General features: G+C 37.1%; 2 protein-coding genes across 2 annotated transcripts; one reads left to right on the forward strand and one right to left on the reverse strand.

Annotated features, from left to right (window-relative positions):
* Window positions 1-10680: 10680 nt before the first annotated feature.
* On the forward strand, window positions 10681-12009 carry LOC131329781 (uncharacterized). Its single transcript, XM_058363166.1, has 2 exons — window positions 10681-10932; window positions 11014-12009. The coding sequence occupies exons 1-2, from the start codon at window positions 10681-10683 to the stop codon at window positions 12007-12009; spliced, it is 1248 nt and encodes a 415-aa protein (XP_058219149.1).
* A 730-nt stretch (window positions 12010-12739) lies between these two features.
* LOC131324041 (uncharacterized) lies at window positions 12740-14460 on the reverse strand. The gene is made up of 2 exons (XM_058355869.1): window positions 13771-14460; window positions 12740-13498 (listed from the first exon to the last, which is right to left on the reverse strand). The coding sequence occupies exons 1-2, from the start codon at window positions 14092-14094 to the stop codon at window positions 13046-13048; spliced, it is 777 nt and encodes a 258-aa protein (XP_058211852.1). The 5' UTR covers window positions 14095-14460; the 3' UTR covers window positions 12740-13045.
* Window positions 14461-15746: the final 1286 nt, after the last annotated feature.

A 15746-nucleotide genomic window follows, 5' to 3' on the forward strand; every position in this document is an offset into this window, starting at 1 on the left:
AAAAATACACATTTCTCATAGAAAATACACAGTTCTCATCGAAAATATACAGTTCTCATAAAAAATACATAGTTCTCATGGACAATACACAGTTCTCATAGATAGTATTTATAGACAATACACAGTACTCATAGAAAATACATAATTCTCATAGCCATTTCAAATTAAAAATACACATTTTTCATAGAAAATACACAGTTCTCATAGAAAATATACAATTCTCATAAAAAATACATAGTTCTTATGGACAATGCACTGTTCTCATAGAAAATATATAGTTCTAATAGACAGTTCTCATAAAAAATACACAATTCTCATGCAATTGATTGCCGTGAATATGTATGTGGTCACTATATTTTACCAACACACACACAGAATATACATACATACATAGAGAGAGAGAGAGAGAGAGAGAGAAGGGGGTTGATGTTTGAAGAGGAATCATTAGCTCAGATGATATCCCCAATCTCTCAACCTCTGTACAAAGGCTCACTCGTGAACGACTTTGGACTTTGAGTGTCGGAAAACAACCATCAGGCTTGGAAAATGCCAACCCCTCCCTTTCATTGATGCCAACGATCTAATATCTCCGACGCCAGATGCCACCGATCTCGATCTCATCATCATCCGCCTAAAGTAATTATTCTCCGCCTCCACCTCGACCTCGCCGTTCCTATTCGATTCTCCATACGTCTTCTCCCTCGTCGTCGACGTGATTTTGTTGGGGAATTGGTGTTGGTGTGTCGGTGCGATCCAAAATTGACATCTAGCAGTTCGAATATTCCATCGTACTCGAGTTCGATTTTTCCTTCGTCATCGTCAAAATCGATTTCGTCATCGTGGAGTTTGATATTGCCGTAGTCATCGTCGTCATCAACTCTGTCAGTTTGTTTTTTCTGATGGATTTGAGAAGTTAATGGTTGCGATCGGGGTTGGGATTGGTGGTGGAGAGGCGGTGCAGAGCTAGTCTCCGAATGAGATCGGAGAGAGAGATGATTTGTTGATAATGGCAAGTTGGAGTCAACGAAGCGGAATAAAAAGGGCAAAAAAGTAATGCGAAACATATCCGAGCCTACGTAGGTTCGGAAATAATATTCAGGGTTGGGTTCAAACCAAACCTAAAAAGAGGGACCGGTCTCTAATTTTTTATTTTTTTTCTCCCCTTCCATATGAACCAACAGATAGATGCCAAGAGGGCACTCATGTCTAATTGTGAGCTGCTAGGTTGTAAACATGTACAATTTGGGAGACGAAGGGTCCACCAATCATAGAAAGAGAGAGAATCCCAGGCATTGGACAGAGAGAGAGAGCAAAAGGGGACTTTTCGCTTCCTTTGTTTTGGTTCTTAAGGAAAGAGATGAGAAAATTCCAAAGGCAAATCAATTTTTCCTTCAATTTCTCTTTAACTTTTCCTCTCATTTTCTCCTTAATTATTTTCTTTCCTTTTCCACTTCCATCCCTAAGTTCCAATGAGAGCCTAAGTTTCCATGTTACATATATTTTCCTAATTTGTTTAGGGTTCTTGGTGGTCAACTTTTGTAGCCCATATGAAGGCATGTTAGAGTTATGTATCAGACTAAATCCATAATACTCCCTTCATCTCAAAATTAAGTATCCACTACAGTTCTGCATATCATTTTCAATTATTTATATCTCTTAATGTATATTGCTAAAAATATGCAATATGTATCTTGTTTGATAGATCTCAATTATTTCTATAAAATAATAATCTTAAAAACATAAAACATAATATATGCTGAGAGATATAAACTATTGAAAATGGCACGCAAAACCATAGTGGACACTTAAATTGGGACGGAGGGAGTACACATTTCACTTTTCTTCACATGGTATTGGAGCTATAAAAGATCTAGGCCCTACGAAATTTTCGCTCTTGGCGGGCGGCCGAAACTTCATTGCTATCCACCGGGCACTTTTAGTAACATACAAGTGGCTCACTCATTCGAATTTCACCTCAAATCTCTACTGTTGTCATGCCCTCGATTTTCAACATAAATAAAGATAGCTTTTCATAAATAAAACCCCTCACATTATCTTACATAATACCCCAAAAGAGTTCACCAAGTCCTAATCATTAAATTACAGATCCAACTCCAAGAGTTTGAATATATTAGATCATAAAAAGAAATAGAGTTAAGGTGCTATTACATTCCCAAAACATGTTTTATCAAAAGTCCTTGAGTCTCTTTTGCCACTTCTTTCAAAAATATGCACTTGAATGCATGCACTTCGCTCCATGCTACTGCTCCGAGTTCACACCTAAAAATGATAGGTTGAGCTACACTAGCCCAGTAGAGAAATCAACACAACTATTATATGCAAATGGGATGACAGGTAGAATGAATAACAGAGGCAACATACGGTATCTCAAAGGAGAAACAAAACACGACTAGTAATTTTCCCAACGTCGACGACATAGATGAAGTACCATGACTACACACCAAGACTCTAGGCTAACCACCACACCCTATTCCGAATACTCTATCCGCTCATTGACTTCACTTTAGTCATAACGTCCCATGTTTAAAGAAAAGGACCTGTTGATAGATGACTCTATGGTGTTGTTTCGACAACCAATCATTTCTTTCGTATATTCATCAAACAAACCCTTTCATTTACTCATATACATCACCGTTGCAATCCCACATCACACGTCACACATCACAAGCAAGTACTCTTTCCGAGCTGTTTATGGAGTCTCGCTACTCCCTGCAAATACCTTCCTCACTAAAAGAACTGAATCACATCGATCATATAGTATAGATCACTCTACCACAATTCCTCCAATACACCTCACAACTCAGCCATTCATCTCAATCACATATAATGAATTCACAACAAAGACTTATTCACAAAGAAGTAGTAGGGATAATTTTATCTCAGTCAACTAGCTATCATTACGTAATTAGTTTCTCATCACCATACAAGCACTTACATATCAAGGGATATTCCCTAACAACGATTCATAGATCTTCACCTTGCAATTCATAAAACCGTACCAGTTACACAAGAGATGTACCACATATCAAATATAAGAAAATGTCTCATATATCCATGCCTAGCGTTGTTTAACTCAAAGGGGTGTTCCACATGTTCGCTTTTCACATAGCATGTCAACACACACAACCTTCGCTCACCTATGTTCCATATATTCTCTAAACCCTCGTTTCGATATCAATAGGCTCATACGGAATCCAACGACTACTATAAAGCCTTAAGCATACCACTAACCTCATCTAATCATTCAATTATGTACTCAGGCGTACTTAAGGACGTCCGTGGCTCGCTCAACGTTTCTAAGGAAAAAGGAATATCCAACGTATACAAACATATCCATCTTATTTTGGCTACCAAATCTTATCGGTGAAGAATTAGGAGATGAGACCACCACCATTGGAAAGTAGACTTCCGGCACATGAATTTCGGTATAAAATTTACCCAAAACAGAGTTCGGATGAAAAAGTTAGGCCCTTTCGAAGTTTTGCCAAAATGCTGAATTTTTCATTTCCTACCGGTAGGACACATTTTCCTACCGGTAGGAGACCACAATTTCACGAAAATGACTCTACTGGACAGCGTTTCTACCGGTAGGACTTGGGTTTTCAGTGCACGATTTTCAGATTTCACCAGAACAATTCCAACAACAAAACCAATGATCTAGGGTGCGATTCAAACACCAAATCAACACATAAACATATAATAGATGAGAGAAATCCCTACCTCGAAGTCGAAGAACGAAATCCAAGCCCAACCAAGCAAGCCCTAGCTCTGAAAACTTTGAATCATCCGAATACTCCTCTCCGAGCTCAAACCCACGAAATACGAGCTCAAGATCGCGCGTGGAAGGTGGAATGAAGGTTAATTTTCATGGGTCTCAAGTTTATAGGCTTGATTTCGAGAGAGAGAGAGAGTGAGAGAGATAGAGAGAGTCGGGCGGGAGGGAGAGAAGACCGAGAGAGAGAGAGAGAGACGTGAGTGGGAGAATGATTCTCTACCACTCACTCTCACCTATTTATACCACCACACACATCAATTACAATTTCACCCCAAACTTCCAAATTCTATCACATTCAACCCAAATCACATATTCAAATCACACTTTCTCTTTACCTCAATATTCTAATTTTATTCTAACATTAAAATTATTGAAATTAAACACGGGTCTCTACAACTGTCATGGCTTTTTTCGCTCAGAGCTTCTTCTTTTTTGGTTTACCTAATTTTCTTAATTTCTAGCTTCTCCCGGTTCCTGGAGCCTGGGTACTGTTTTTAAACTCAAGTTGGTAGACCTACTCAAGTTTGAGGGAGATGTTGGTGTTGGTTCATGTTCTTGACTTCTCCTGGCTCCTAGCTATTTCTCCTGGCTTGGCTGCTCCTGGTTTCTCTTCATTTTTTGAAACTCAAGTTGGTCGTACCAAAGTCTTGAATGAGTACGAAATAATTAATAGACAGAAGAAAATAGCACATTACTCGCATACATAATGAGACCAAATACCGCAATGACAGCAAAAAATAAGTACGAACCTTCTTACGATGACATGAGTGACCTCGATGTCTTTCGAGTGGAACCCAATTGTGTGTCCTGTCAAAATATAGAAAAGAACAATCTCCATGAGCACATATAAAAAGCTATCAACAAAGACATTCACCACGATTTTGGGATTGAACTCGGGCTCGGAACTTCACCAAAAGCAGGGGAAAGAAGTGACGTCATATATAAAGAAAAGGACTCGAATGCAAGCTCTTATTGAACTGTTTTCGGGTTTGGTGGAATTGAATCAAGAGTATCACTAACAATTGAATCAAGAACCGTGGGCCTGTGTGGTATTGGGAACACCTTCTGTTCTGGATCAGTTTTTGTAAAACTTTAGAAAAGGAGACCCATTTCAGAGAAGGTGAAAATGGGTTTTGCAATTGAGAGAGAGAGAGAGAGAGAAACGGATAACTGTATACATACTTCATACCTTATGTGCATATGTACGTCTTTATTCTCTAAGAACACTTATAATGTGACAAAACTTTAATTGAGCATCAATATGAGAGAAAACTAATATGAAATGAGCTAAAAGTCATGTATTCACTACATGACATAAACAATTTGCCGGCAATAACTAGCTCGATACTTTATGCTCAATAATCACGAATTGTATTTATGAACTCTTTCTCTCCCCTAATGAAGTACATTATGTCAATATTCTTTATTCGTCTTTCATCTTTATCTTAGAGAACAAAATTATAGCCAAAGTAAATAATAGTCTCAACATAACATCGACAACTTGAGACTCATATTGCATGCTAGACTAGTTTCATAGCTCCCACTAATTCTGCCATTCATAATAAACATCACTATGAATTGGATGTTAACACCATGACAAGAGATTTATAGCTTAACCTCAGTCAATTACTCTTGATTAGCATGCATGTACATATAATTCTTGGCTCTTTATAAGTACCTCAATCTTTATTTGTAGCTTTCTATATACCATGGTTACTTGGATATAGATCTAGTAAAGCCTTAGCCAATATCTATATAGTCTAGAAAAATGTGCTTGCTCCCACTAACTTTAAGGAACATACCTTTGTCTCTACTTATAAACAAAAGGCTGTCTTTTTGAAAATTTCTTTTGGATGCTATCCGAAACCTTATTGGATCTTCGTATAAATGTGTTAATGGCATAAATGGAACTTCAAATATTCTTACTTTGAACATTAAACATAATGGATTAATTCTCCCACTATTAATGTTCAAACTTTTTAGCTAGCGCGTGAACTTAATCATGTGGTATGATTCTTTATCCACATAGCGCAAAATTATGATCCATCCCTAACTAGAGTACTTCTTAGGCAATCAATAAAATTCCACAACTAGTAGTGGGAATACAAGAAGCTACTTCAAAAAACAATATGAATGGCTACAATAACCAAGACTCTCAATATGTTGTAAATTCTAACCTTCCTGTGAGTAGAGGTGCATCACGCATGAATTTACATAACACTTTATGAATAAAATAAATGATCAAAACAATGAAAATGAATTCTCCATACCTGTGGGTATGGGAAAAGTTTATTCTCGGCTTTCAAATGTTTATCATACTCAACTTAAATCACAAAATAAGAACCTCCTTGCAAGACCGAGCGAGTAATTATTTCTGTGAATTAACTGAAACTGTAATTTCAACTTTTATGCTAATCTATACTTGAAATAAAGTAAACTCAAACCTCCCTGTGGGCAAGGCTGCAACATGCACTGAATCTACTTCACTGCAACAAGACTAGCGAATTTCGAACATCAAAATGAAAATTCTATAACATGTGAACGTAGAAATTTTCCCAAACGAAGTAATAGAACTAATTATTCTCATGTGGGCAAAAATAATTAATTTTACTAATTCAAGCTTAATGGTTGATACCATTTAACGCAATCATATATAGTCCAATGACTATTCTGCATGTGACTACACTTCATATGGAACATCGTAATATTTCAAGTTGCTATGGGTAATCTCAAAATACTACAACGTTCAAGTCACCTGAAAATGCATCAACCAAAATTTAATGGTATACATAAAGCTTAACATCCCATATGGAAATTCCACTTGGCAGTCACACTTTACCCTTCAAAGTAACAGTTTCATAATAGATTGCCTCCAAAGGTTTCATTAACTCCATCAGTTTGAAATATCCATAGATGGTTTGGACAAACCATTTGATTTAACCCCAAGGGTCATACATCTTCACATATAGAGCAATGTGACATATTAGAGAGTTACACTGTTTCAAACTTGATGAAAGAAACCCATTGAATGGTCACAACCACCATTGTCTTTTCTACTCTCGGCAGAAATATGCGACTCCATTTTCCAGAATCGAAACCACACACGATCATGTGCTATCGAAGACACACCTCTCAGCAAAAAGTGTACCGAAGCGCATAGTATTATTTTGCATTAAAGCCGATACATAGGCAAAGAGAATTTCTCCGTTCAAAAATATATCCAATTTCTGAATACAAAGAAGCCGCAAACATATTGATGGACAAATCCAAAACAATTCTCTCCATATAATATACATATAATCTAATCACTGTGCATAGTATGGTATCCAACAATAAATTTAATGGATGTGCCAAATGCCAACGCAGTGACTCAATATTTAATGCGTGAAATGGAGTCACAACCTTTTATAAGGTCATGCCTATACACCCCACAGCCACCATAAAATGACACTCAATGAACATGTAAGTGAATCGTTGTATTCAGACTAAAGAATGAAGTCTCACATGTACCAATCACACAAAACAAAACAGAGTATGGCAAAAATAGATTTTATGCAACTGTAACCGTAAAGATTTGGTAACTATATCCAAAAACAAGTGCCCAGTAAACATCTTTCGAGAAACCACAAGAGTAAAACTCATTGATCTAACATGCCATATTATTCACATTTTGAAATGCACCCAATCCCATCCCATAATAGCAAAAGACGTTAGTGAAATGGTGCGAGGCAATTTATTTATTTTTTAATACCCAAAACTTCACTGATTTTTGTAAATTTAGAAATGCCCGATTGGCCATAGTAGCCATACACGTACAACAGATTACAACTCCATAGTCAATTAGGAAATAATTTTATAATGGCAAAACCATGGACTAGCATGGAAATCGACAATAATGTCGAAGTCCCAGGATTTACAGTGAGCAATTAAAGAAGCAAAAGAAATGCTCTGATTGACTTTATTAGCAAACCCACAAGAGCCAAGATCAATACTGAAATGGGTTGATACAATAGATTGAAGTTTCGGTAATCAAGTAATTCATACGACTAAACACAATGACAAGAAGGTATGCTCTGATACCAAATGATAAACCTATGTGGGAGATCAAAATAAATACGCAGTGGAAAAATTACTTACCTTCTGCCATGGTGTTTAAGTCTAGAGAAGTCCGGAAATCATTTTGAACTTGAACCAATATGTTCCACAAACACAAACTCTCACTGGGTAGAGTTTCCAATCTAATCTATATAAATGTTCTTCACACATGTAATGGTAATCACAAGCCTTTATATAGATAGATCGGGACTCTTTCCCAATGAACACAACCCTTCATACTTTCTTCCATCAAAGAAGTAATAGACACCTATTCATTAATAATTGCAACCTTGTCTATTTATGAATAGCCACCAAACCTTTTCATGAATAGTCACCAATTATTTATGCAATATCTCATTTAAATCTAATACCCATATTTTACTTACGAACATAAATATTATAAAATATAATTATGATTGATGTGGCATGTGAGCCACATAAATAAATTCCAACATGGAGGTGATGGAATGTTGGAGGGAAGTGGAGAGTTAGTTTCGATAGGATTTTAGTGAGTGTTTTAAGGGTTTGAGTAGGAAGGATAAGGAATAAGTATGGATGTATGTATATCTAATTATAATGTATATCATATACATTTTAATGAGTAATATCAATTATACACGTAATCATGTATTTTAATTATTCAATCTAATTAGTTATTGAATTACTTTAACAATTTAAAATTTTATTTTTTAAAAAAAAAATAGGGCAAAAATCCGGGTCGTTACAAATTTCATAGAATTTTTCCTAATTAATCTAGAACTTAGTATGATACGCAAGAGTATTTGGAGTTGTGCAGAGGCCGGGGTCCCCCTTGCACCACCTTGAGACCGCCCCAACCACCACCTAAGAGCATCCACATTGTAATAATCAAAAATAAAAGATTGCTAAAGTTAGCAATGTGTGCTTAAAAAAGTGGTCACATTGTAATAATCAAAGTTAACAACCTCCTAACCAATAATCAAATTTGGGCTTTTGAATAATCAAAAGTAGCAATGTTTTTGTCAATAACCAAATTCAGTGGTCCCCACCCTCCACAACTTAACACAGCTCGGAAGACTCCTGTTGTGAGCCACGCGTGTTTTAATTGGCCGGCTGAAACCTGCCCAACGCGCCTTCTCTCTCTCCTCTTTTCTCATCGTTCTCCTCTTCCTCTTCATTCTCACCCTCGATTTCTCGTCTCCTCGTCGTTCTGCCGGCATCTGGTTCGGTTGCCGACCGCCGTCCCTTGTCAGAATTTCTCTCTCTCAACCTCTCTGTTATCTCTCCTCTCTCCCACATCCGACAAGAACAGGTAGATCTCTCTCATATCCAAGTAATAATTAGATTATTTTTCAGTTTCGATTAACAATATGCAGTCATTATCATCCGAGTTTAGCACAAATTTTCCTTCGGATCCTCTTGCCAATTTATGTTTGAAATTTTTTTGATTCAAAGAAGTTAGGGCATCCAAGTTGGAAATCACTTGGGAGAACCAAATCGGTTCAAACTTGTAGCTTTACAACAGTTGGTATTCCTCAAGACTCAAGTATTGATATTAAATAGAACACTTTTGATAAGAGACTCCCCAAATATTGATACTCCAACTCTCTTCTATTATTGAATATGTCACTCATACCAGAGCATGAATGTCTGCTCTTGACACAGACCAACATAATAATACTCTTTGGGATTATAATACTCTTTGGGTTCAAATTTGTGCTTAAGTTTGGTATTTTGAAAGTGCTGATTACAATTAAAGGTTTTACACTAAACTTTCCCTACAACAAACTTAATCTAAAAAACAGGAAGTTTTTGGACCAGGGGGGCTGAGTTTGAGTATTGTTTTGGACAATATTTGAAAAGAGCTATGTTTTTCGACCATAGCAGAGAACCATCACAAAGTCCTATCTGACTAGAAAGACTTCTTCTTCTTCTTTTTTTTCAAATTTTGAAATCCAAGGAGACAATGCAGCAAAGCGCTAGCATTCAAGTAATGAAGTACCTAGGGGAAGAATGGACAACAGGACAAGTACTAATTTAGTCTACCCAAGTTGGGTTCTTAGGGAAGCCTCCCTCGATGTTTATTTGATGCAGCAATAAAGGCAACCTATTACCGATTGAAAAAAGAAAAAACTTCAAAATCTGTTTGGTATACCAAACCTGTGCTCCATGGTTTCCAGGAGGAACTCTTGTCTTTTTCCCTTCTATCAAACATTTGGGCACAATCCCATGACCAATGAAGGAATTTCATCTACTTTTTTCTTAGGTATAAACTTTACTACTGAGCAAATTAATCTCACTAAATATTAACCGAAATAGAAATGCGAAAATAAGACCAAACTCCCTCAAACATACAACAAATTGGCTAGAATGTTCTGTAGTTCCAATGTTTTTCTTGTGTTGTAAAACCAGTATCTCAAGCCACCTTGCATTATTTTCTACATGCACGCAACCCGAATCATCATCACTGATTCTGTATGCATATGGATAATACAATTAAAGGTTTTACACTAAACTTTCTATACAACAAACTTAATCTAAAAAACAGGAAGTTTTTGGACCAGGGGGACTGAGTCTAAGTATTGTTTTGGACAATATTTGAAAAGAGCTGATTGCTTGATTTTGTGACGGTTTCTGCTATGATACTAACCAAGAGCCATGGGATTGAACTGGTGTAGATTTTAGTGATTAGAAAACATTTCCTCTACTAATCAGGTGTTTGTGAATGAAAAGAACCTGCATGCACTATTTTTATTCGCGTTAACTTATGTGCAGATGCTCTTGTGATGCAGGACAACGCCCTGGATTAAATGTCTTCCGACAATGACTTTGATTCATCCTCTACATCTTCCTCCTCCTCCTCCTCCTCCTCCTCATCTTCTGACGATGGTGGGGTGAAATCAATATACCGAGGTGTTGCTATTGCAGCAATTATATATGAGAGGCAACGACAGAAAAAAAGACCTCGTCCGGATGGTTCTATTAAATCACGACGATACATACCTCGTGATAGGATTGGAGCTGGACAAATTTTGATGAGGGATTACTTTGCTGATGATTGCGTATATAGTGATGAAACATTTCGTCGATGATTCCGGATGCAAAAACCGCTCTTTATGCGCATACATGACGCCGTTTTACAGCATGATCCGGTGAACTTCCAGCAACGCCGAGATGCTTTTCAGAAGTTGGGTCTATCTTCTCTCCAAAAGGTCACAGCCGCACTCAGGATGTTGGCATATGGAATGGCAGCTGATCAATGTGACGAGTACCTCAAAATAGGAGAGAGCACTGTAATGAAAAGCCTAAAAAAAATTTGCAATGCTGTCATTGAGATCTTCGGAAGTGAATACTTGAGAACTCCAACCGAGGAGGACATTCAACACATCCTTGCAGAAAATGCCGCTAGAGGGTTTCCAGGCATGGTTGGAAGTTTGGACTGCATGCACTGGAAGTGGAAAAACTGCCCAACTGGATGGCACGACAGTCATGTGAATGGAAAAATTGGAGCCCCCACACTCATCTTAGAGGCTGTTGCGACGCACAACCTTTGGATATGGCATTGTTTCTTTGGGATGGCAGGTACAAATAATGACCTCAATGTTTTGAATAATTCTCATCTCTTCAACCGTATTGTGTCAGGTGAAGCTCCAACATGTAATTTTGTTGTAAATGGGCATCCATACACAATGGGTTACTACCTCTCTGATGGCATATATCCGAAGTGGGCAATACTAATTCAGACAATCAGCCATCCAGTCAATGCAAAACAGAAGCTTTTTGCTGAAGCACAAGAGGCGGTAAGAAAGGATGTAGAGCGGGCGTTTGGGGTTTTGCAAGCTCGATTTGCTATCGTGAAGGGATCGGTACGCCTTTGGCATCGAGAAGAATGTGGTCTTATTATGAAGACGTGCATTATACTCCATAATATGATAGTAGAGAGCGAGGAAGATCCTGAGGAGTGGACACCCCCCGAAGGGGAAACGTATGAACCTGTGGTTTTTAATCGAGACGTTAACCTACTTCGACGCAATCGTATTAGCCGAATTAAGGCTATGACAAGCGAGGTTACACATAGTCAACTGAAATTGGATCTCATTGAGCATTTGTGGAACCACCACGGAGATGAACAGCTTTGATTATTGCTGTGAATTGATTATCGACCTTTTTTATTCTAATTCCAATTGAACATCTCTTTTTTATCTAGTACTGTTTGAGTTGTTTGGAATATATTTTTGGTTGTTCAAGGTCATTGTAATCAACTTTTGTTGCAATTTTGAACTGGAATGAGATATCCAATTTTTATGCCTCTGCACTCTACATGATTTGCACAAGTGAGCAATAGATGGATTAAATGAGAAACCGTGGGAACTTGTATGCTAGCTGGAGGTTTGTTTTTTCATCCTTGGCCTCGATCGCTTTATTGATTGGAGTTCAAACATAGAGATGAATTTTGTCTTTGGGTGCAGGCCTCCTTGTATAAGTTTAAGGTGTGCTATGGTGGAAGAAGAGAAAAACCACCAGTAGAGGGATTCATATTTTACCATCAGAAATACACCAACCATATCAAATAGATTCCCCATATTTTTTTTGAAAAAATCCCAAGAAGTCCCCAATTCAACAATAGATTGTATCTAGGTTTCTTTTCACAGTCAGTAAAGCTAGGATTATGCTTTGATAAGGAATCAACGCCAAAGAACCAAAATACAATTACAAAACAGCACCTACACAACATAAAAAGAATCAACCACAGCAGCAGCAACACGCAAGCAACAGAAGAACCAAAGCAAAAAACACACTAGCAGCCCATACCGTCAAAAAGGGAAGCATATATTTGATCAATTGCAGCAATATCAAAGTCTTGCTTGAGAAAATATCCCAAAATATGAAATCGACAATAACAAAATAACTTAATCTAAACATTACTATTTTAATCTTCACTTGTGTAGCAAAATAACATATTCAAATCCACCCCAACTAGAAGTTGAAATCATAATTCTTTCCATAGGGCTCGAGATCCTTCAAGAAACCATTTGCCTTGTAGCGCTCAACAATTAGTGATTGTTGGAGCTTCCAATAAGCTGCTTGTTCGGGGGTGAGTCCCACCATAGATTGCCTCATCACTTTCATTTCTTCACGCAATGTTTTTTGTTCAGCTCTCCTCTTCTTGGCCTCTCATTTCTCCTCCTCAGATTTCTTCTTGGCCTCCAATTTCTCCTTCTCAATAATTGCAGTTTGTGCAAGTGTTTCATTAATACTTTTCAAGTACAAAGTTGACTCCTCATCTCTCCATTCATTCTTTCTTTTGGCTTTGGCTTTTCGTCTTCCTTCAGCAGGTCGGACTTGGTTGTGTTCATGATCCATTGACTTGAACTCGTCAAGGGAAATCGAACACGGTGTTGATGGAGCAGATGGAGTGCCCAAATCATCCAAATCAATGGCTTGGCTTTGTGGGTTTGAAGGTTTTTTGCATCCCTTGGATGTGTTCTGCACAAGAACATGATCATTCCACTTCGGACTGTCCTTTAAAAGCTTCCAGCAATGCTCAAACTTGAACTTACAAAATTGCATTGGTTTTGCTTGTAATGGTCCCTCAATTTCACCATATTGTTGTTTAGCCTCATCAAGCTACAAAAAAACACAATCATTTGTGCCGATAAAAAAAAAAACACAATCAGTTGATTCGTTTTTTTTTGCAACAATCCAGAATAGCTTAAGCATGCTATCTTCACTAGCATAAACATTGTGCATTATAGAGTACATAAAAATATTGCAACAGTAGTTCATATAAGCATTTCAACAAACAGTTCCAAGGCAATAAAGTGAACTACAAACTTTAAGGAGTCATTAAATTTTTTTCTTGAAAATCTACAACAAGAAAATAATTGGTTTATACTTACTATCATTTGATCGTTCCATCCGCTTGGATTCAATCGTCCGATCTTGTTGTAATACCCACAAAACTTGGAGACATCATGTGAAATAGCTTGCCACCTATTTTGCAAGCCTTGAGCATTTCTCTCTGTTACTTTGCCCAGAATTTGATGGTAACTCTCTAGAACTCGCAGCCATAACTTGGTCGACTTTTGATCCCTTCCGACCACCGCATCTCCGGAAATATGTAGCCAAGCTTTTACTAGAGCTTCATCTTCAACTTGTGAATAATTCGTTTTCCTCGTTTTCTCTATTTCCATTTGGGTCTGACCTTGTGATTCTGATTCCATAGTTTTTTTTTTTTTTGATATTATTCTGATTCCATAGTTTGAGATGATTGAGAATAGTGATTTTCCATTGAAGGAAGAAAGAAGAATAAATAGGTGAGAATGGTAGCAGGCATGAAAGAATTGGAAGGGACGGGAAAAAAATTGGAGGGACAAACTGGCGGGAATTTTTTTCGGATGAAATGATGGGTAAAAGTTTGGAGGGAAGGAAGAGTTGGCAGTGGACCCATTGATTTTGATTATGGGTACAAAATGAACAATGTGAGACTTTACATTGCTAACTTTAGCAACCCTCTAAATGAATAATCAAAAGCTGACGTGGCAAGTTTTGATTATTCACTTTTGATTATTACATTGCGGATGCTCTAAGGCCATCCACAGTGGTATAATCAAAAAAGGATAACTAAAAGTTGACACATCAGCTTTTGATTATTCACTTAAGAGGTTGTTAAGTTTAACAATGTTAAGCTTCACTATGGTCACTTCTAGTCCATAATCAAAATATGGGGTCCACTACAATTTCATTCTCTCTCCCCCCCTATTTCCCGTCATTCACTTCCCTCCATTTACGTTTTTTATGAGTTAAAATATATCGATTCTCTTTCTTAATTTTGAAAAAAAAAATCGGTGACTTCCTTGCCTCCTATTATGATTTTTTCCTTCTTTTTTTCGGGGGTGGGTAGTAGAAACAGGAAAGAAGAGTGAAACACCTTAATCCGGCGACGATGGATTGAATTGTAGATGATCGAGAGATATGAGTTTCACTTTTGGAGGAAAAGAAAGAGACATAGTTCGTTGGCAAAGTGAAAAAGATATAGAGTAGCGAAAAAGCTTGGCTACATAAAACTTTTATTCTTCAATTTTATTTTTTTAACCAAAAAAAAAAAAAGAGTGGGCGAAGAAGGGAAGAAGAAAATACTAGTTGAAACACGTGTGTATACAAATTTTGGAACTAGTTAACTTATGTGGTGTAGGATCCACAAATTTTGATTATTGAAAAAGGTTGTTAGTTTTGGTTATCCAAAGCCCAAAATTTGATTATTTCTAAGGATGTTGCTAAGTTTGATTATACCATTGTGAGTAATTTTTTGCATCAATATTGTTAACTTTAAAAACAATTGACATTTGATTATACCACTGTGGATGGCCTAAGAGCATCCACAATGTAATAATCAAAACCAAAAGGTTGCTAAAGTTAGCAATGTTTGCTCAAAAAAGTGCTCACATTGTAATAACCAAACTTAGCAACCTCTTAGCAACTCATCAAATTTTGACCTTTGAATAACCAAACTTAACAACTTTTACCAATAACCAAAACTCAATAACCAAACCCAATAACCAAATTCATAACTAAAAAATTAAAAAACACCTCACATTAGAATCGTCTCATCGAGACGAATAATTTGGTGTGGTCGGGTGCGTGATTGAAACTCGTTTGCAATTGGACATAGGTGCATTGCGTATTGTGGGGGGTTTTTTTTATAGGGATACAAAAATAATCAAATTGTGGAGATCAAGTTTGTTAGGTTTGATTATGAACTAAATGGATAATCAAATGCTGACGTGGCACATTTTGGTTATCGATTTTGATTATTCCCATTGCGGATGCTCTTATCGGCCATAGTAGTTACGTTGTAGGTCATGTTTTCTGTATG

The sequence above is a fragment of the Rhododendron vialii genome, chromosome 1a (assembly GCF_030253575.1).
Source record: "Rhododendron vialii isolate Sample 1 chromosome 1a, ASM3025357v1".
Lineage (NCBI taxonomy): Eukaryota > Viridiplantae > Streptophyta > Magnoliopsida > Ericales > Ericaceae > Rhododendron > Rhododendron vialii.

Coding starts and splice junctions, on each gene's coding strand:
- LOC131324041 (XM_058355869.1), bottom strand. CDS start 14,094: ATGGAATCAGAATCACAAGGTCAGACCCAAATGGAAATAGAGAAAACG. Junction 13,499..13,770: donor GATGGAACGATCAAATGATA/GTAAGTATAAAC, acceptor GTTTTTTTGTAG/CTTGATGAGGCTAAACAACA.
- LOC131329781 (XM_058363166.1), top strand. CDS start 10,681: ATGTCTTCCGACAATGACTTTGATTCATCCTCTACATCTTCCTCCTCC. Junction 10,933..11,013: donor ATTACTTTGCTGATGATTGC/GTATATAGTGAT, acceptor GCCGTTTTACAG/CATGATCCGGTGAACTTCCA.